The sequence below is a fragment of the Chiloscyllium plagiosum genome, chromosome 48 (genome assembly GCF_004010195.1).
Source record: "Chiloscyllium plagiosum isolate BGI_BamShark_2017 chromosome 48, ASM401019v2, whole genome shotgun sequence".
NCBI lineage: Eukaryota > Metazoa > Chordata > Chondrichthyes > Orectolobiformes > Hemiscylliidae > Chiloscyllium > Chiloscyllium plagiosum.
In genome coordinates this window covers 5,024,719-5,047,377 of record NC_057757.1, presented here as the reverse complement: position 1 = coordinate 5,047,377, position 22,659 = coordinate 5,024,719, and the positions used below count along the sequence as shown (strand labels likewise).

The 22,659-nt window shown below is 43.8% G+C and overlaps 1 protein-coding gene across 6 annotated transcripts in view; it reads right to left on the bottom strand.

The window, feature by feature from the left end:
- Positions 1 to 1,921: 1,921 nt before the first annotated feature.
- LOC122544337 (GRB10-interacting GYF protein 2-like) overlaps positions 1,922 to 22,659 on the bottom strand; it is a 102,191-nt gene continuing 81,453 nt past the window's right edge. For 4 of the 6 annotated variants that reach the window (XM_043683521.1, XM_043683524.1, XM_043683525.1 and 1 more), the window contains 9 exons: positions 21,598 to 21,822; positions 20,634 to 20,726; positions 18,874 to 19,038; positions 14,534 to 14,730; positions 13,185 to 13,342; positions 11,931 to 12,097; positions 8,886 to 8,945; positions 7,044 to 7,191; positions 1,922 to 4,469 (listed from right to left, as the gene is read on the bottom strand). In XM_043683521.1, coding sequence (XP_043539456.1) covers positions 4,402 to 4,469; positions 7,044 to 7,191; positions 8,886 to 8,945; positions 11,931 to 12,097; positions 13,185 to 13,342; positions 14,534 to 14,730; positions 18,874 to 19,038; positions 20,634 to 20,726; positions 21,598 to 21,822 — 1,281 coding nt within the window. In that variant the 3' untranslated portion in view covers positions 1,922 to 4,401. The remainder of the gene's footprint in view (positions 4,470 to 7,043; positions 7,192 to 8,885; positions 8,946 to 11,930; positions 12,098 to 13,184; positions 13,343 to 14,533; positions 14,731 to 18,873; positions 19,039 to 20,633; positions 20,727 to 21,597; positions 21,823 to 22,659) is intronic. The other 2 variants (XM_043683526.1, XM_043683527.1) reach the window with 2 other exon arrangements.

Sequence of the window (22,659 nt, the reverse complement as noted above, 5' to 3'; positions counted from 1 at the left end):
ACTCCCCCGACATCCCCTTCATATTCACAAAAGAACGCAAAGGTTTGAAAGACTTGTGAAAAGGCAGTATTCACAGGGCTCCCTAATCTCTGGTTTTGGGGCGGGGGGGATTTTTTTTAAAAAGCAGGGAGAAGTTTAAAGTTTACTGCGTAGTGGGCCTTCCAATGAACAAAAAAAGTACAAGTTATCATACAGCAGAGATGTAAGCAAAATATCTACAAAGCTCAAAGACTATGCACAACATTTTTTTTAAAAAAGTACATTATACACCTGCACCCTCACTCTTCCACCCCCCCCCCAGTATACATTACAGATAATCGTTGCTAAAATTAAAATCAACCACAGGCCTGTGCAAATAAGTCAAACTTCTATTCACATCCCCCCACCCCCCTCCCCAAAACAAACACACAAAAATAAGTCCTTCATCTGCCAGATTCCTGGATGTACTCCAGAAAGTATAATGTGGCATGGCGCAAAAACTAGACAGTTTAAAATATACACTTCCACACTCTTGAAGAGTGCAGAATTAAGTTAGCTTATGTAACAAGTGGTGCTTCATATCTGATCGAGTAACAGCCTTGGATGAGCTTTCGGTTCATCAGTCCCACGATCATTGTCCTATTCAGAAATAATTGAACACAACGGAGTACAAAATGAATCAGCATTTCTTTTTTAAAAAAGCAGCATAGCTGAGCCCAGATCAATGCACGACCTCCATGGCCAGGGTTTTTGGTGGGGCCAGTAGTCAGTGCAGCACCCCAAATAGTGACCCGTGCAGCAGTTGATGGGTTTTGTCCTGTGCTCATCTTTCCAGAAATCTCAAGGGCTTTCCACTCGTCGTGATGTCAGTGCTGCCACCAAGCCTGCAGCAATGCTGGGGGCCTGTGAAGTTTCCATAAAGCCACATTGTTACCTCATCAGGGTAACTTCAGTACAAATAGCTCATTTGACTTAAGAACAGTGAACAAAGCAATTATACACTCCTTTGCATCCACATCTGGGCTGTTTCTGAAGAAAAGACCTAGAGTTGGACAGCGATTGGCTAAAGTACTGGTAGATGTGGATTGGTCATGGTTGGTGGAAAGGTATAAATTAAGAGCGTTGTACATCAACATTTCAATGTACAAGTGACAATCAACCAGCCTAATGACAACACTGAATTCTCCAATTCATTAGACTAGGGTCACCAATTCTACCAAGCCAGGTGATTTATACTATTTTTAAAAAAAATGTTGTCAAGGAGAGGGCAATAATATATAACACCATCAGTGGATTGGAAGTCATGCAGTGACTCTCGTTTGAAGACCTCTCCTAAGAGAGAAATATTGTGCGTTATTCCCAAATTTGCAGAACTCCATCCCTTACCTTGGGAAAAGACAAGTGAATCCAAGGACTCATCCTTATTTATAGCAGAGAGATGGGTGGAGTGGTTGGGTGGGGGTGGGGTCAAGAAACAGAGGAATAGTTGAGGGCACACTCTGATAGTGCCACCTTTAACAATCTTGCTGTGGCAATACTGGATTCATGGGCATTGTGTATAAGTGGGGAGATGAGGGGGAGGTGCAGGTAAGTGCGACACTTCCCTTACCCCAGTATAGGTTCAGCTCAAACAAGCTGCACAAGCAAAGGACCAGTGTTAAAACCTTGCCTGTGTGCTTGCACCCTGTGAATGGATTATGCTCAAGGCAGTGCCAACTTGGCAATAAGAGATGGCTAAAAATAAAATCGCACTGTTCAAAACATTCAAGGGCAAGTCCACTTTATCGCACCACTTCCAATCAATTAAAGCTGCAGTACCTTCCTTATGTTTCAGCAAGATTTATCACTTTAAAAAAATCTGTATTTTGTCTAAGGGTTAACTTACAAAGTTCAGTTGCTTGCATAAAGGTAGTTTTTTTTTCTTTTTATTAAAAAGGCTTCCAACACAATCTAAAACAAAATAATCACATAACATAAGCAGTAACCCCCAAATCAGGCTAAATGCATTTCAGAAATTCCCACCCAGAGAAGGGAAGTTACAGCTGCAACAAGTCTATCGCTCTGCCTTCTGATCTCAGCTACTGTTGGCATCCACTAACAGGAACAGCACTGAGCTGCACTGTAGGTGAATCGAGAGATGAGGGCATGGGGAGAAGCACAATGAGCGGTCGGCATTCTTGTTAAGGCAATGGAGAGATGGCGCCTGTACAACCAACAGCGGCACTCTGGTAAATGATGTGACTGACAGTTCTTGGTCCCCAAGGTTCTCGTGCACAGTATCCTGAGCGGACACGAAACCTTTCCACCTCCTTCATGTACAGTAGGCTGGCCCATTCCTATTTTAAACAGTGGGAGGTTTATGTAAATCCTTCCTGAAGGAGACGGATTTGGGATGGGGAAGAGAAGTTGCATTCACGAATTTCAAGGCAGCAGTATACAGAGATGCACTCACTGAATTGGGAGGAAAAGTACACTTGAGGTTTATCATAGGTAATACTGAACTGGTCTTTACAGTTACACTCAATGGTATTGTAACCGCAGAAGAGTTGTGCTCAACTACTGGCAACACCCCTTTCCATTTTCCTCATGTCCTGCAACGTCTGTGTCTCTTGTGGGGATTCAGTTTAAAAAAATCAACTGCCCTACAGGTACAAAGGTCAAAGGCTTATTCAACCTGGCCTTTGCACAGAGACAGGCTACAAGACCAGAGGCAACTGGTTGTTTTATCTGATTACCACATGCATGTTCAAACCAGCAGTTGCCAGGCAGCTATAAGTAGCAGATAGCCCTACCTAGGTGAAACCACCTCCTTACAATGCTTCAGGTCCAGTTTAGCCAAGTCAAGGGGCACAGACTGTGACCTGGGATAGTCCATTACGGGTGGCTCACTGAGTTAAATGGTGCACTTTCCTAGCTAAGCAGAGGAAACAGCAGGTGGGAGGGAAAGGTATTTACTAGCACTTTTAACACACTTCTTAGGCAAAGAGAAGCAGTGATCGCCTTTACCTCGTCCAACCACGCATTGATAAAACACAGGTGGGGTCCCAATCTTCCAATAGAGCATCATGTTATGAAAAAAACCGCACAGGTCCGCCTTGCCAGATGCTATTTTTGAATGACCATGTTTCTCAAAAGCTGTAAGACAAGGTGTGGTTCACGGCGAGAAAGGAACTTGTGGGGGAAAGAAAAAGCATCATTTTAAATTGGAGCCACTCTGTTGGAGATAAAAACTAAAGCAGCAAACTCTCTACAGAGATGCACCCTATTATAACCAATTCTGGATCAACATCTATGGGGAACAGAAGTTTGGAAGGGAAAAAACCTACCAGTAGGTCAAATAAAATGACCTCTCCCTTTTAAAGAAATACACGCAAAGTCTGAAATGGTCCCATATCAACACTGGCGATGAGCATACTGCTGTTGCAGTGCTGTCAGGTCAATTCTTCTTTGGAGTGGGGGATGGTAGCGGCAAGGCGGATCCTAGGTTTGCTGCTGTCTTGTCACCTCCCAAAGAACGCTGAGCAGAGCATATGCTGTTGCCATTTCCAACCCTTTCCTCTTGTCCATTCATTCTAGCACCCGCTTCTGGGTCTGCCTTGGCAGGATTGGTCATCATTGCTTTCATCTTGCTGCAGGGGGTAGGATTCCTAAATTAACCGAAGCATGGCTGGGGCAGTGAGTCGAGGCATGCCATGTTTGGGTGGGGGGCTGCAATAGCTGCTTGTTTTAAGAAACAAAACCAACCAAAAAAGCTGTCAACGCAGCAGTCCACTTGAACCACCCTGTCCAAGTACTTATTTATTATTTTTTTTACATTCCTTGTATAGAGCACCACGAAAACGCTGAAAGTCCACACTCGCGCAGTGCTGTCTAGTTAAGTCCAATGTAGCTTGGTGCTGTGTGTGCAACCAAAGTAAAACTCAGAAAGTGGCCTCCTGACGCTTGGGTTTCCCTATCTCCCTCTCTCTGCCCCTCCTTTTATTTTAGGTAGGGACCCAAACTCGCAATCACATTGTCCAAATTATAGCACGCCAAAAGTTCCAGTTCTGGATTCAGTCTCTAAGTGCATTTCTTCAGGCTCCACATCCTTTCAAAAAAACATTTAAAAAAAAAACAGTAACAGTGTTTTGCAGATATATTTCCAAAAAAAAGGAACTTTTTAAATTCAAGAAAATCTCCAGTTTCAGTCTATGTACAACGTCTAATAAAGTGCATGGTTATTAAGGTGCTTCATCCAATGAAGAACAGAAGTACCCAGAGGATTCACCAAAAAAATTAAGTGAATTTCACACTTCTTGCCAGCAGAGGGAGCGGAGATCCTGGATCCATCACTGTGACCACCTGCCATGAAGCATGTTCCAGGTACGGTCGAGTAGGAGTCAAAGGCAGCTTTTAGGAATATTTTTTGTTTTTAAACCTTGTTTAAAAGTCATCCAATGTCTCTATTTCTCCCATGTTCAGTCGCTCCGACGATGCGTTCACAGAAAAGCCTGTGTAAAGAAAGATAGCATGGGAATTAATTTAAACTCAACTCATCTCCCCTGCTCTATTTTAATGGACACAATTTCAGTGCTAGATTTATGCTTAATCATGGTGTTTAATTAATAAAGCACAGAAGAGTATGCTAATGCAATGGTTATGCTCATGGAATCCAAAGGTCTGAATTGATAACACAAGGATGATGGGAGTTCAACTTTCAATGTGAAAGTGCAAGGAGTTGAATTTAAAATCTCTGGAAAACAGAAACAAAGCTGGCAGTGGAAGTCACCGTGAAGCTGTCAACACTGTCAAAAATACAGATTTTCCAGGTCCTTTAAGATTGCTCAATAAGGCTTAGCCTTGTCTGCAGCACCCATGCCAAAATATTCAGCACTCAACAAATTTCCATACAGAAAAGCGACAGCACCTTCACCTCGTACACTGCAGTGGCTCAAGAAGGAGCATCATTGTCACAGGCCAACAAATGCTCACATTGCAAGAATGTAAGATTTCTCAATAGGACTACAAGGAATCATCAGGGCCAAGGCAGGTTCAGTTCTCCAGTGATTCATTCAAACTTTCCCCTCCCTTGTCCAATGTATGCCAGTGTCAGTATAACTACCCCTTGGATGAGCTCAGTTAGCTTCACATTGTATAAATCCAAGAGATATACTAGCCAAATGCATCAACAGAAGTGAAGTCGTCCATTTGACCCATCAAATTTATCCTGCATCTCCATGGAATAATCCAGTCAGTTCCATTCCCCTACTCTACCCCGCATCCATGCGTTTATTTATTTCAAGTGTCTATCTAATTTCCTTCTGAAATCATTATCTCCACTTCCAACACCCCTGTGCGTAGAGGGTTCCAAGTCATCAGCATTCAATGCCGTAAAGTATTCTTTGTATCCCTTAGCAAAATCTTAAATGTGGGCTTCCAGTCCTTACATCATTAGGAATGGAAACAGCTTTCCCTTTACTGCCTTATCTAAAAGATGTCATAATTATGTACTCATCGATCAAATCTCTAGTCAATTTTTTTTGCTTCTTTGGAAACAGCTCTGATTTCTCAGACCAACCTTGTAACTAACATCTCTCATTCCCAGAAAATCTCCTCCGCACCTTTCCCAGGGACCTTGCCTTCTTCCTAAAGTGTGGTACTTTGTAATAATATTAAGTATTTTGATAGTCAAAGAGAGCAGGTCAAAAAGCCAATCAATTCCATGCACAGAAGAGACTCAAGTATCATGGTTCCTCAAAATCCATTGCTTTTACCTGACCTTCTTCATGGAGTGCTGTCTTTTCTGCATTCCATGATGCCATTTCATCCAACAGATAAGCTAAGTAGCCAAAAGACCTTCTTATTTGGTTTGTGAACTGAAGGTACAATTGAAGAGTGAAGGAACACACTGGATCAGAGCAAGACTTCTTACTTTATCTCAGAAGTCATGTGATACTTTATTCCAGGGATTGCAGGAGCTCTCCATATTGGATTCAGCATGTCATATTCAAACTGTGGCGGCACCACTGACAGGAACCAGTTTCTAACACTACAGAATGCAAACAGAAGCTAGGTTTTCCGTACAGAATGGAAATTGCGGGAAATGCTTATTCCCTTCTCATTCATGAACTGCTCCATTTGGTGTTGTCTGGTAACTCCATCAAGACGTGAATATGGAGAAATGAAGTGGATCAATAGGGAATTATTCAACTGATGAGGAAGGCAGCATCATCGTTGAGCTCCATACTGTCATCACTTTCCAGGAGCAGTCACTGCTTGTAGTCAGCAGGAATTGCAACCAATTCTTCCTAGTCTTTGCTGCCCTCTTGATTGCTCCCCTTGCTGACAGGAGACAGCTCAGCAGAGGCAAGGAATTGAATCCGAGGCAGTCTGTTCTACTGTGAGTGAAGATTTCTTCATGCAAGAAGCACGCTCAAAATGCAGCTCTACAATTACTCTCAAAACAATCAGGAGTGTGGGCGGAATGAGACAGGCTGGATTTTGCAAAAAAGCAAAAGCACCCAGAAAAAAATAGCACATCTACTTGCATCGAGATATTTCTATGGGTGGGGGTGGTGGGAAACAAGAGTTAAAATGAAGTCTCCTGTTAGAAATAAGTCCTAAATGAGCAGGACTGGAAATGACGAGATCAGCAATTTTAGAGCAGGAAGCAAGAATTCAGTCCCCAGATCTACATCCCTTCTAGGCTTTAAATAAAAAAAATCTTTTCATGTAATGTGGTCACTAGTTTTATTCTTCCATCCCCCATTGCTCTTGAACTCAGTGACTCACTCAGCAATTTCCAGAGAGCAGTTAAGGGTCAACCACATTACTGTAGGTCAGTATTCACATCTGGGCCACAACAGGCAAGGAGAATTTTCCTTCCCCAGAAGGACACTGGGGAACCTGATGGGTTTTGAACGCTTTTAATTCCAGCTATTTTACTGAATTCACCTTCCACCATCTGCTACGACAGGATTCAAGCTTCCATCCCCCAAACTTTAGCCTGGGGTCCTGGATTAAGAGACCACCATTTCCCTCTTGCAAATAGTGGCAATGCAATCAGAATGGACAGTGACTCTTACCCAGGATACTAGGATCAGCCCGCACCATCTTTTGCTTCTTTTTCTTTTTCCCAGCTTGAGAGCTCTCGTAAGACGACTGCTGTGCACTGTTGTGATTACCCTGGAAGAGTGACTGTAGGCTGTTTGAACCGATTCCCCAGATGGAGTCCTGGCACAAGAGAAGCCATCACACAATTAGTTTGTCACAATCCTTTTAAGGAGCAACTGTAATCAGTTGTGTGGGCAGTAGGGTTGCATTCAGTGCCCCTTGACTTGTGGGGGCAAGATTTGCTAATGAGGACAGGAAGCACACGCAGTCTCTGCTTCAACTCCTGAGCCCTCGTGGAAGTCTACATGCTGCCTCCACAGGCAACTGAGGCTGGGCACAAGTGTCCCTATTACTTGGATAAGGCCATAAGGCCACCAGCATGTGTGGAAATTGAACCCTTCATGAGCTGGCATCTTCAGCAAAGAGCAAGCTAAGGGAAAAGCAGGACAGAACCAGTGACCAAATCGCAAAGTCAGGACCCGCCAATATCGCTCCACACAAAGCAACATTAAGTCACACCTGGCTCCCTTTTCATACCCCTCTCCCCAACTCATCCCAATCCAACTTTGGAAAGTTACAGAATTATTTCCGTTAGGTAAGTCATGAGGCAAATATTGCGGTGGTCAGGTGGCCGATGTGTGCAGTACTCAACTGGGAGCATCAGTGGATGCTGCTTATGTGGGAACTATTCCACACATGCTCTTATCGCTAAAACAGATAGCAGGTTTGGAGCCATTTTGATTATATGGCACAACAATGGATGATGAGGGGGAGTGACAGCCTTCAAAGGTTAGCCTATTCATGACTCACTCTAAGCATGAAAAGTCACATTATCGACACTGCTGTTGGCTGCACATCACAGCCTGAGAAACTGCTGCAGGCCGTGGCAACTGGGAAATCTGACATGGCGGCCAAGTTTAGGATGTTTGGCACCAAACTCTAGGCTCAGACTATTTGCTGTATCTCAACAATGCATCGTTTAAGCTGTTCAATGGGTCATTTGCCCTCATTCAACATCAATTTGATAGTAAAACTCTTTGAGGCAACAAAAATCACCTACTGAAATTGACAGCAGCTCTTCTGGCCAGCCACGACAATCCCAGCTAACGCTGAAATTTATAGAGTTCAATTATTTTTCCTCCTTTATCACATCCATTTCCACACACCAACCTTCCCCAGTCTTTGCTGGCTTCCACTGATTCCTTGCAGCACAATGCTTCCAACTTCAACTTCTGCATCCCGCCAGTTCTTAATCCAATCCAGGTCACAGGCTGATTCCTGCCCACCTCCTTTTCTTCATGCCAATGTCAGAGTTCCATTCTGTCAGACTACACTCTTTGAAACTGAGTCCCAAAATAACACCGTCACCTACATCCCTTTCCTCCAACCTTACAATCTTTCTAAGGTCTGCCCTCTTCACATCTACTCTTCCTCAAGGTGATATGGTGAGATTCATGCTGTTTGCTTCATCTGATTATGGCAATTTATTTAATATAATTGTTTTAAAAAAAAAGACAGTTCTTTTCTATAGTCAATTTCCAAAATACATGCTTTAAACTGAACTGTTCTATAATCCAAAATACACATGAATAAAGTAAGTATACCAAGTTAGAATGGTCATGCAAAACATTACTTGTGACTAAGTATTTAGCATTCCTCCTTGGGTTGGGTGGCCTGATATACCATCCTTTGAACAAGTAACAGCTTTCACCAGACTCAAGAGCCATTAAACATCACCAAAACACAATCCTTCACTTGGTCTGCTGTCTATGGCAGCAACGAGATAGGCTGGAAAAAAAAAGTTCCATGCTAACCTGTAACCTGTCAGGCTGCAGAGCGAGGTTCCCAGTGAGGCTTAAAAGTTCCTTTGTTAACTAGGAAAGAAAGGGAAAACACCATAAATCCTCAGGGAATTCGATCCAAACACATTGTCCGCTGCACATTACTGTGGCACATGATTCAGTGATAGGACATATCCCCCCCAAAGATCAGGAAACCCATGAGGCAAGGATAAAAAGGCAGGGAGGGAGGGAGATATTTTCCCAGAATTTGCCCTCACAACCCAAGTGCTCAGAAGATAAAGTGCTTATTCAGGATGAGGCTAGTTACTAACTGATGTTTGCTGATATACAACTGCTTTCCATATACAACTATACATAACCAACATGGAGACCTTAATCAGTAACTATTGACCCAACTGCATGGAACCCCCACATTATGTTTAGTCATAGGTTTGAAGAATGTTACTTGCACTGAAGACAATTCAAACTTACTCAGTTCCCCCATCACCGCCATGAGTTTCCCCTCTATTCCATAAACTGTCCCATAACCAAGAGGCAGATAAAAATCGAACACTAGCAACTGCCAAAAGAGAGTACGATGACACAGTGGGCGTGTGAGATAAGGTCACAGATCTTGTCACACCCTGTATAGACTTCATTCTCCAAATAGTGTACATCCTGTAGACATCGCATCACATTGATGCAAGACTTGGCCTCCTACCTCACACTGCCTGTCCCCAGTGCTCACACCAGTTTGCTTTAATTAAATAAAGCAGAGAGCTATAAACTTAGAGATTAGGATAAGACTGTTATCTTTAAAGATAAGCAGCCCATCTACATTGATACGCTGCAACAACTCAACACTCCTTCAAAAACTGGGGTCTCAACCACTGAGAAAAACAAAGATAGCAAGTGTCTGGGTATAAAATCTTCTCCAAATTAGAGGGAAGATAGTAGAGTAGTGTGGTAATAGTAATGTGCAGAGGAGATGACCTGGGGTGTGCAGTGAGAGAGGGACTCACTGAGATCTTTGTAGAGAGAGGCAGAGAGCTTCTTCAAGGAAGGCATCCTTGTAAGAGGATTCGCAGTAGGTTGAAATCTTCGAGGAGAAAGTGAGGTCTGCAGATGCTGGAGATCAAAGTTGAAACTTTATTGCTGGAACAGCACAGCAGGTCAGGCAGCATCCAGGGAACAGGAGATTCGACGTTTCGGGCACAGGCCCTTCTTCAGGAAGGGCCTGTGCCCGAAACGTCGAATCTCCTGTTCCCTGGATGCTGCCTGACCTGCTGTGCTGTTCCAGCAATAAAGTTTCAACTTTGATCTCCAGCATCTGCAGACCTCACTTTCTCCTGGTAATAGTAATGTCAATGAACTATTCAAAGACCCAAACTAATGCTTCACAGACACGGGTTCAAATCCCAGCACAGTAGCTGGCAGAATTTAAAATCAATTAATATACCTGAATCTGAAATCTGGTGTCACTGACACCATTCCTTAGACTATTGGTAGCTGACGTAGAAAACAATTTGTTTCATTGGAAGGAAATCTGCTGCCCTTACCAGATATGGCTTATGTGTTTCCAGCCTCTGACATGGCAGAACAAGCCATTCAGTTCAAAGGCAATTAGGGACAGACAACAAATATTGGTCTTGCCAGCGATGTCTATATCTGATCAAAGAATATAAAAGAAAACCTCTTGCTGCTCCTTTCAATACTACAGGGCCAAAATGCTGGACGTCCTGACCTACCTGCCATGATAGCAGGAACTGCAGTGATTCAAAGCATGCGCGTGTATGTGTATGGGTGGAATGAATGCCAGTAGTTAGCCTTGCCCATAATTTTAAGAATAAATTTTTGTTTCAGCAAGTACAAGGACTCAAAAACGTAACCCTTCCAAAAAAAATATTTCTGGCCTTTGATTGAGGGCAGTCACCACTCGCTTGGCCAGGGTGGGGTGGTGCTGGTTTCCTTTCTGCTTTTATCCATGTTATGCAGGGTTGCCACAATGCTCATTTTGGAAGCAGGTTTTATAGCCAGTTTGGTCCTCCTTGCGGCTAACCTTTTCCATTTAATCCTGGGCTGGGATCCACTGCACAGTTGACCAGGAAACTTTTCTGCTCTTTCCAACAGTCCATTGGCAGAGTGCGAGATTAACAGGCTGACTACCAATGCTTGGCCATGTTACAAATGCACCTTCTGTGGCCATCAGGTCCTGGAGTTGGACACAAACCTGGACTTTCTGGCTTAGAGGCAGGGTGCCACAAGACTTCTACTTTGGGGACGAGTTAGGCATCCCACCATACAGTACCCACATGCATCACATGGGGGTGGGGGCTCTCCTTTCTAAATTGGTGCTACTTTGGAAATAGTCTATGATGCAAGACAGTTTCCAAGGCCAAGGACCTACTCAATAGTTTTATTGTGCAATTAATTGCCTGCCTGTTCAATGCTGTCAGCTTTGTTTGATATTTTGCCTAACATTAATCAACCTCTCCTAGCTTTCTAAACAAACAACAAAAAGAAACTAAAGAGCTGTTGGATGGATGATAGATTCAATGCTCTACCCAACTTTACATTGTGGAGTACAAAAAAACCTGGCCCCAAATTTTGGCAACCTAAGCTCAAAATATAAAAAGCTAAGTGCAGGCTCGAGGCTTCATAATATTGTTACTGGCTTTTCCAATCACGTTAGTTGACGTGCAAGTATAATGGAGAATGGTCTTCCTCTGTGCTGTAATAATTAAGATTCTTTGAAGCTGGGCTATTCTCCCACAATGTGCAGAGGATGTTGAACCAAAGAAAAACAGCTACAGAATAAATTACTAGTGAGCGAGCTGGAGAATTTAACCCTAGCCAAAAGTAAAGGCTGAATGGAGAAAACATGAAATAAAAAATAAAATTAAAAGATTGCCGGTTTCTAAAGTGGTTTCAGTTGTTTGAAAAAAGGAACATAACTCCATGTAATGCCAATTCATTAGGTACATATGTAAAAATAAAGATATTGCAGACTTATGGAAGATGTACTCTGTTGCATGGGAAAGCAGAGCCTGTCCTGCATTTGTATCATTCATACTCTACCTGTTGCTGTTGTTGCCTTTGCTGGTTAGCCTTTTGTTTGGCACGACGCTCCAGGAACTGCTTGGCAAACTCTTTGGCCTCCGGGGTGTCACCCAGGTAAGCACGGATGTAATCATGCACCTCATACGGCGAGTCCACTTCTTTAAGGAAGGATACAAACGTGGGGACTGCAATGACAAGGAAGCCCATGAAAACCCTGATGAGGTCAGACTGCTTTCCAAATGAGAAATTCTGTGTGTCCAAACCAAAGATCCACACAAACCAAGTTTACTTCTCTCAGGTCCAACTTACAAGTTAAATCTTGGCAGTTGTAATTCTGATCTGAGTGAAGGTGGGCTGAAAACCATACAACTGCCCCAATTCTGTGTGGTAAAGTGAAAAATTTAACACTGGCCTGAGTGAAGGCTGTTCTTCTGAAGTTGAGATAAAGCAACATGAACTTTATCACACGTTGTCTAGGATTGCTCAATACAGATGCAAAGTGCCTAAAACACACACCTGGTTGTTGGGATGCTTTGAAAACACAAAACTTCATGACCAAAGAAAAACCCAACCAAACCAGAGAAAAATAAATCAGAATGGGGACATGCTCTCTTACTGACCATCCCTCAGGATGAAGGAATTAAGTGGAATTCCAGATCAAGATTTTTACATTTCTATCAGATGGCAGAGGTGAACAAAGCAAGGTGGAAACTCAAACAGAGGACAGGATGGAATCACTCGGTGCAGAAACAGGCCGCAAGGGTGGCCAATTTAATTGGGGACTCAAAGGTGGCAAATAACAAAAACAGAAAGCGGCACAGCATGCAGTGAATGCATTCACATCCAGTGCTGCCAGTACACTGAATCAGTGAATTGTAAGCAGTGTATGTGCTCTGGGGGTGTGGAGAGGTTGAAGGACAAGGAGTTTACGATAGGTGGCATCACACGGAACAATTTGGCGGCACGTTATCCATTAGCCTCCCCATTATAAGGTGCGAGATCCCTTATAAACACTTGATGAAAACTTCGAAGTAAGGTTCCATTACTAGTGCAATGCAGATGCAATGCAGAGTCACACTACTCCGAACAAGCTGCCTCATGCTCTCGATACCAACAGCAGGGAATATTACCTTCCAATACAATCAGACTGACAAAACAAAAATACCTGACTAATCTTTGCAGCAGGATTTCAGAGCACATGATCCCAGGCCCTACTGGACTACATCAAAGGGAGTTATAGACTGAAGAGAAACAGGCACTATTTATACATACCATCAAGATTATTGGCTGTATTAAGGACATGCAGCATTTGCTCACACCACTGAGTGAAACCGTCCTGAGTTTTGTTCATTCCCTGGAACAGCTTCAGTAACTTCTCCTCGTCCTCAGTTTTCTTTTTGCTCGGTCTGGAAGGAATTCCATACGAGTCACTGCAGAAGGGATTTGAAGAAAAAAGGTTTGGCATCATGTATTCAGCAATACAGTAACCAAATAAGTTCAAAATATGAGGCTCTTTCCAAGTGAATTACATAAAACTAAGTTTTGAAACAAGCTATTACAACCTTCAAGTACTTATGTTTGTGGAATTAATCAACGGAGATAAAACATCAAACACACACCAGGCTTGTTCGCTAACAAAAGCAAAATATTGAATACGGCACAAATGCAGGCTATTTCACCTATTGCAGTAGTACGGTTATATTTCAAATCTCTACACTTAGTCCATGACCCTGTCGAGTTCCTAATTTTTGGGTATCTGCTCAACTCCCTTTTACAATCTCATCTGCAATTGAGTTTCCATCATTGAGTTTCAGGCAGAGCATTCCCATTCCTGACATGGTGAAAAAAAAATTACAGCACAGCACCCCCCCACCAACATAAAGTCTCCAAGTCTTTTTCTTTTCCATTCAATGAATTTAAATCCAGGTCCTGTGGAAACTGAGGAATAATGGTTTTTGACCTACACTATTGAAACTGCTCATCTTGAAAATATCCACTCTTCTCCATTTAGATGCAGGGTAGAAGGGTCACTGCTGAAGCTAGAAGGTGGGGTGTTGGATTAGACTGATCACTGGTTCTGCTCAATTTAACAAGCCAGACAGGCGTTACTCAATAAACCGAAGACAGTTTACACGGCACTGCCCTGGTACTCCCCAACATGCCAGGGGGTTGAATTCTGACAGTACCTCGGATACATATTGGGAATTTGGAATCTTGGACTCCCCCTCCCCTCATTCAACTCCTGCCCCCTTATTGGCACTGCAGGTCTACCAGCACCATAGGACTGTAGTTATTCAAGAAGGCTGCTCATCACCACCTTCTCAAAGGCAGTTAGGGCAATGAATGCTGGCCAGGTCAGTGACACGCACGACCCCAAAGACATGAAAGAAAATTTTGATGACGAAATATTGGATGACTCTTGGATGAAGTATGGTCAAAGCCAAGAGTTTTGAAATGGGCAAAGTGCTCTGTATACTGTTTCTCATGAACCAAATGCTAAAACACAACTCACACTGTTCTTTTTAAAATTTTTCGATAACACAAACATCTGCCCAACATCACCACTTATTTAAGCATGATAAAAGTGAGCACTCCAAATGGCTTGGAGAACAGAGACAAACCTGAGCGAGGGGCTACTCCTGCTGTTCTTCAGTCCAGCACTTCTAATCACAGGGCCTGTGCTCTTCACAGCTTCATCACCCCAAAGGCTCATGTTAGAGTTCTTATTTTCATGCATGCTCCACATGCTGTTCATATCAGACCCCCACTGGCCAGGCAATCCCCACACCGATGAGTTGTTCATAGGCATACTGGAATGCTAATGGCAGGCAGACAAAAAAAGACGGAGAAACTAATCAGCAAAGTTAAGGTAAAACAACACTGTGACATATCCAAGCCACTGTCCATTAGGTTGCAAAACCAAACTAACAGACCAACCCAAAGGGAAATAAACAGGAAATTACTTTGCAGCTGCCTGTCCATTTCAGACAAATTGAGTAGGAATTGGGTGAAGAACAAAGGTCAAACAAGTACAACACAAGGAGCAAGGAAAGAGTGGAGGGCAAGGGCACAACAGCCAAGTTAAGGAGGCAAAATGGTATGTGATAGGAACAGTAGAGACACTGCGGAGTGGAGGGGGAGACAGACAGACAGAGGGGGAACGGGAGATCTGACGAGAAAGGGAAAGGATGAAGGGAGGAGGCTGATGGTAAGGAGAAGACAAGAATATGAATGATGAAGAGGAGGAACAAGATGTGGTAGAAGGGATAAAGAAATAGAGGAGGAAAAGAGGAATGCAAAATATTGACAATACAAGCTGCAGAATTTGAAAGAGAGTTTTCCAAAAATTCTTGCATTTCTATTTTCTCATCCATAAAGTCATAGATTTATAAAGCACGGAAACAGACCCTTCGATCTAACTCGTCCATGCCAATCAAATATCCCAATTTGACCTAGTCCCATATCTCTCACCCCTTCCTATTTATAAATCATCCAGATGCCTTTTAAATGCTGTATTTGTATCAGCCTCCACCACTTCCTCTGGCAGCTCATTCTATACACTTACCAACCTCTGTGGAATAAGTTACCTTTCCTTTTTAAATCTCTCTCTCACCTAAACCAGCCCCCTCTGAAGTCAGACAGCATGGAAACAGACCAGAATTGTATGCAGTATTCCAAAGGTGAGCTCACCAATGTCCTGTACAGTCATATGACACTGACTCCAATACTCTGTTCTGACTAATGAAGACAAACATGCCAAATGCCGCCTTCATCACCCTACCTGCAGCCCCACTTTCAAAGGACTATGCACCTACACCCCTGTTGTTTTGCATGGCAACACTCCCCACGGCCCAACCATTAAGATAGGAGTCCTACCCCGGTTTGCCTTACCAAAATGCAATACGTCAAATTTATCTAAATTAAACTCCTCAGCCCATTGGCCCATTTGATCAAGGTCTCACTGTACTGAGATAATCATCTTCACTGTTCACTACACCACCTACTTTGGTGTCATCTGCAAACTAACCATGCCTCCTATATTCACTTCCAAGAAGGACCCAGCACCGGTACCTATGGCACACTGCTTGCCTCAGGCCTCCAGTCCAAAAAGTAACCCTCTACTACCAGTCTGCCTCCTACCTTCAAGCCAGCTTTGCATCCAGTTGGTTAGCTCCTCCAGATCCTGAGAGATCTAACCTTACTAACCAGTCCACCATATGGAACCTTGTTGAACACTTTGCTGAAGTCAATTTAGAAATTGCCTACCGCAGACTTTAACAATCTTCTTTGCCACCTCTTCACAACCTCAATTAAGTTAGAGAGACACAATTTCTTATGCACAAAGCCATGTTGATTATCTCAAATCAGACTTAGAGTCAGAGAGTCATAGAGATGTACAGCATGGAAACAGAGCCTTCAGTCCAACCTGCCGACCAGATATCCCAACCCAATCTAGTCCCACCTGCCAGCACCCAGCCCACATCCCTCCAAACCCTTTCTATTCATATACCCATCCAAATGCCTCTTAAAATGTTACAATTGTACCAGCCTCCACTACTTCCTCTGGCAGCTCATCTCATACACGTAACACCCTGTGAGAAAAGTTGCCCCATAGGTCTCTTTTATATCTTTCCCCTCTCACCCTCTAGTTCTGGACACTCTGACCCCGGGAAAAGACTTCGCCTAATTACCCTATCCATGCCCCTCAATTTTGTAAACCTCTATGAGGTCACCTCTCAGCCTCAGACGGTCCAGGGAAAAACAGCACCAGCCTGTTCAGCCTCTCCCTATAGCTCAAATCTTCCAACCCTGGCAACATCCTTGTAAATCTTTTCTGAACCCTTTCAAGTTTTACAACCTAGTTTTGATAGGAAGGAGACCAGAATTGCACACAATACTTCAACAGTGGCCTAACCAACGTCCTGTACAGCCGCAACATGACCTCCCAACTGCTGTACTCAATACTCTGACCAATAAAGGAAAGCATACCAAACGCCACCTTCACTATCCTATCTACCTGCGACTCTACCTTCAAGGAGTTATGAACCTGCACTCCAAGTCTTTGTTCAGCAACACTCCCTCGGACCTTACCATTAAGTGGTTTGCCGGTTTGCCTTACTGTTAAGACTTGCTTTCCCAAAATGCAGCACCGACTTACCTTTCAGAATGCATGCAAATTCCTTTCAACAACTTGCTCACCACTGACGTAAGGCTCACCAGTTTCCTGGCTTTTCCTTGCCACCTTTCTTAAATAATGGCACATTAGCCAACCTCCAGTCTTCTGGCACCTCACCCATGGCTATCAATGATACTAAATATCTCAACAGGGGTCCCAAGAATCTCTTATTCAGCTTCTCAAAAAGTTTGGGAAATGCCCAATCAGGCCCCAGGGATTTATCTACCGTTGCGCTCCTTAAGACCGCCAGCACCTGAAATACAAACTCCTTTCAAGATGTCCCTGCTTATTTCCCTCAGTTCCCTCACTTCCATGTCCATTTCCACATTAAATACTGAAACGAAGTATTCATTTAGTACCTAACCCATCTCCTGTGGTTTCACACAGATGATCACACTGCTCTTTACTCATTACTCTTTCACTTTTAATGTACTGAGAGAATCTCTTTGGATTCTCCTTAACTCTATTTGTCAAAGCTATCTCATGTCCCCTTTAAGCCCCTCTTGATTTCTCTCTTGAGAATACTTCTATTTCCCTTATGGGGAATCTAGGGATTCATTCAATCCCAGCTATCCATACCTGAAATATTTTTTTCTTGACCATACCCGCAATTTCTCTAGTCATCCAGCATTCCCTACAACTATCAGCCTTGCCCTTTACACTAGCAGGAACATACCATCTCTGAACTCATTTTTAAAGGCTTCCCACTTACCCATCACCCCTTCACCTGCAAATAGCATCCCCAGTCAACTTCTGAAAGTTTCTGTCTAATACTGTCAAAATTGGCCTTACTCTAATTTAGAACTTGAACTTTTTGATCAATTCTATCCTTTTTCCACCAGTATTTTAGTAACTAATAGAATTGTGATCACTTGCCCCAAAGTGCTCTCCCATTGACACCTCAGTCACTTGCTATGCCTTGTCCTCCTTTGGGGAAATAAGGATCGCTTCTTCTCTAGTAGATTCAGTGACATATTGAACAAGAAAGTTTTCCTGCACACAAACTCCTTCCTTTCCCAGCCCTGAACACTCTGACAGTCCTAAGTTATGTTTGGAAAGTTAAAAGCCCTCCCCATTATAACCTTATTTTTAATACAGGTGTCAGAGATCTCCTTATATTTGCTTCTCAATTTTCTGCTGACTAATTGGGGGGGGGGGGGCGGCGGTGAGGAATACGAATAACAATCCCAATAAGGTGATCATCCCTTTCTGGTTTTTCAGTTCCACCCGTATAACTTCACTGGACGATCCTACAGGAATACCCCAAGTACACCTGTAATGTTATCCCTAATCAAAATGCCACTCCCCCTCCTCTTTCACTGCCTTTCTATCCTTCCTATGGCATCTATAACCTGGAACATTCAGCTGCTAATCCTATTCATCCCCAAGCCATATCTCTGTAATAGCCCTTAATATTCACTAGAGATTGAAGTGCATGCACCGCTTGATGTAGAGGTGGCAGCCAAGCAATGCTGCAATTAAACTGTGCCAGTGAGGTAAAGCCGAGATGGGTCTTCATCTCAGTGACAGCTCTTTCCTGATTACAGTTTCTGAATGTGAACAAACTCTGGGAGGATCTGTGACATTACCACAAGTTGTCAACGAAGGTGTTCATGCCCTCTGCCCAGGAAGGATTGGGTTAAAGTGTGAGACACAGCTGAATGCCCTTACCGATGTGTATGTCACACTGACAGAAAGAGAGGCAGCCCCAAAAAGGAACAGCTTGGCAGGGGAAGGCATTGTCTGAGGAAAGATTTGCATGTGGGTGAACTAAAGGATACTCACTGCTCGTGCCTGCGCTCTCTGCTGTTGCTGTTTCTGCAGCTCTTGCTGCATTTCCAGTAATGACTTGACAGACATCGACTGCTTGGGAAGATTGTTCCAGCCAGGTGACTTCTGCTGCTGGTGCTGTTGAAGGGCCTTCATTATCTCCTGTTGCTGACGACATTGCTGCAGCATAGAATATTAACATTTACAAAAAGGTTAGAGCGCACACATTATCAAGCCACATCAGAGATGGTTGACAGGTCTAGACACGATCAACCTGAGCTGGTGCTGCTTTCTGCCAGTCAGCAATAGCACATCGAGCCATCACTGCGCCTACGGAATAACCACTGATTACATTCTACATGCACAAATCCAGGAATTGATTCTTCAACACCATTCAATCTGTGGCTGCACCAATTGATGTGAACCTGACTTTAACAGTCAAGGAAGAGAATCCAGAGGATTAATGGACTAGATCAACCTGGCAATGGCCTGTGTAAAACAGTCACCCGAGTTTTCAAATCCCAATGAGATCTTGCCCTTCCTTATCTATGACCATTTCTGGCCCGATAAGTCTCCAAAATGCCTCCTGCTCCTCAAATGTTAGACCTGTGAGCACTCCTGGTTTTAATTGCTACATCACTTTAATTTTCTAGAGATCCCAAGCTCTGAAACTTGCCTCTTTCTTCCTCACTTCTGACTGAGCAAACTTTGGAACCCTTCTTAATATCTCATTAGGAGGCTTGGAACCAAATTTTGGCCAATTGTACTCATGAAATGCTTTTGAGTGCTTTAGACAGTCAAGGGCACCAGGGAAATGCAAACTTTTTTCTGTTGACAGAAATGAAAGTTTTTTTTTTGTTGACTACAACAAATAGAAGCCAAAGCTGTTCACCTGCATACAGCAAACTAAACAGCACAGGACAGAGAGTAGTGGGTTCAGTTCACAGCCCACACTGGTTTGCTGACCTCAGGAGAGCAAAAGGTTACAAATAGTCTTAATTATCAGAATAGGGTAGGAGGAGGGGATTCATGCTCAGAGTTCTCCACTCATTGAGCTCAGGTGTGTAAGACAGGGTCAAGCCTGTCTGCAAGTCAAACACCCTGTATACACACAAATTTGATAGTCCCTCAAGATTAGTGCTCACTTTGACAAGGTGCAGAAAGCCCTTGTCATACCGCACTGAGACAACGGTAGAACTGATTTACTGTGCGAGACTTTACAGCAGAGCCTGAGGCATTATGTGGCGTCCCTAGAGTAGGATCACTTTTAACTCTGCATTGGATTACTACAAAATGCAAACACATATGTGTTGAAAGGCTGCACTTCAGACGATAGCAATTCTCGGTAATGTAAAGCAACCCACACCAACCTCGGTGATCCGTCAGATCAGAAATACCAGTTTCACTGATGGCACAGTGGCCTTACATACACACTGCTTAGACAAAAGAACGACTGGCCACAATTGGGCACTCTCAATCTCCTGCCAACTTCTTTAGTTTGTCCCCATCAGGATCAGCACGCAGGAAGCAGAATTTCTCAATTACAGGGACAGGGCTGGTTACAAAATTGGTATAACCACTGGAGAAGAAACCGATGCCCAAGAATGTTGGGCAAGAAGAACAGGTTCACAAAGATCACATATTACTCATATGTCAACAAGCAAAAGCTCAACCGGAAATGGTGATGTTTTTGTACAGGCTTCCAGTCTGCGAAAGGCAAGTGCATCATGGTAGCACTCAGATATATCCTTTGCTTCAAGGACGTGCATTCTTACCTCCTCCCTGCGGTGTCGCTCCCTTTCCTCCTCCAGCTTCTGAAGTGGTGGTACCGAGTTGGACTGCTGTCCCCATGAAGTGGAAGAGGGGATCTGAAGAACAACAGCTCATTTCAGACATTGCAAAGTTTACAGTAACAGAACAACACAGGAACTAATCATTCAGCCCACCTGAAAAACAGTGGCCAATTGGTTATGTCAGTGAACCAATAAACCAGTAGCACAGAGTCAGACTGTGGGGGCATGGTTTCAAATACCACCTTAGCAACTCAAGAAGTTTTATCAGTTAACAAACAGCTAAGTAATAAATCTGGAACCAGAGCTGGTGACCACAGAAGCCATTACTGTTGGTATTAAACATCTAGTTGCTGTACTTACCTGACCTACATGTGACTAGACCCACAGCAATTTGGTTGATTCTGAACTGCTCTTTGAAAACAGCCGAGCTTGCCGCACTTCAAGGACAATTAGGGATGGGCATCAAATGTTGACCCCAACTCTTGACATGATAAGATTAGCAAATATCACTGAATCCCTTCTCTCAAGACACCTCCCAGGAAGACATGCATTGTCGCATGGTGGGCGGAGAATAAAAATCCATGTCTTTTTAGCACAGTCTTTTCACTTGCTCAGGGAAACTGTGATAAAGCTATCCCTGTTGACACTGTCGTGTCTTCTGGAGAGAGAGACAGGCAGTTAACCTCAGTTTACTCAGAATGAGGTCAGAGGCCCAGGATACATGGACCAGCCAGTCTGTAAAAAGACCAATGGTAAGGGAGAGCTGGACTGCAAGTGCTAACGGACACTCTTAACACAAGCCAGGCTCATCTCATTTCACAAACTGGCAGGGGGACTTTGATCCCAGCAGTCTGGTGGGAATCAAATGCAGGACTTTTGATAAGCATGGAGATCCAGTTATGTAAATCTCCGCCCAGTTTCAGAGGAACTAGCAGGTGAGTGGTACCTTTATATGTGCTAACTGCTGCTGCTGCTGTAAGCGCCTCAGTGCCTCTTGCTGCTGCCTGTGTCGCAGCATCTCTTGCTGCCGCTGAAGCTGCAGATCCATCTCCTTGCGTTTCCGTTCCTCCTCCTCAGCAAGCCTGCGCCTGGCTTCCTCCTCCAGCTGGCGCCTGCTCTCCTCTTCCTCCAGCCACCGGCGGGTTTCATCCTGCTGCCGCCTATCTTTCTCCTGGAACAACAACACGTGACCACATGGAGCAGATGAGAAGAGATGCACTGATGCACTTCAGGGAAGGCTGAACACAGGGGCAAAAGCAAGAAAAGGAAGACCTGCATTTATATAGTGACTTCCACCATCAGAGGGAACATCTCAAAGCACTTTCCAGCGAAAGTACATTTGACTTAGATTGTGAAGGAGCAAAAATGGCCTTTGCAGTGAAATGCACTTCTTGTCAGATGTGGGAGTATAAAGAGAGTGTAAGAGTTACTGCGGATTATATCTGCCATAAATGCTGTTGGATGCGAATCTTATCAGATCGAGTGGATCGGTTGGAGAGACAAATAGAAGCAATGAGGAATTTGCAACAGCAACAGTATGTTGGCAGTTGCAGGAAGGGAGGAAAGTCTCAGATACAGTCACATAGATGGGTTAACTCCAGGAAGGGTAAGAGAGGTAGGCAGCTAGTGCAGGAGTCTTTTGTGGATATACCCATTTCAAACAGGTATGCTGTTTTGGAAAATGTAGAGGGTGATGGATTCTCAGGGGAACGTAGCACGAACAGCCAAGTTTCTGGTACTGAGACTGGCTCTAATGCAACGAGGAGTACGTTGACTTCCAAAGATCAATTGTGTTAGGGGATTCTGTAGTCGGAGGTACAGACAGAAGTTTCTGTGGCCAGCAGAGAAAAAGCAGAATGGTGTGCTGTTTTCCTGGTGCCAGGATCAAGGATGTCTCAGAGGGTGCAGAATGTTCTCACGGGGGAGAGGGGGCAGCAGGAGGTCATTGTCCACATTGGAACCAATGGCATAGGAAGGGAAAAGGTTGAGATTCTGAAGGGAGATTACA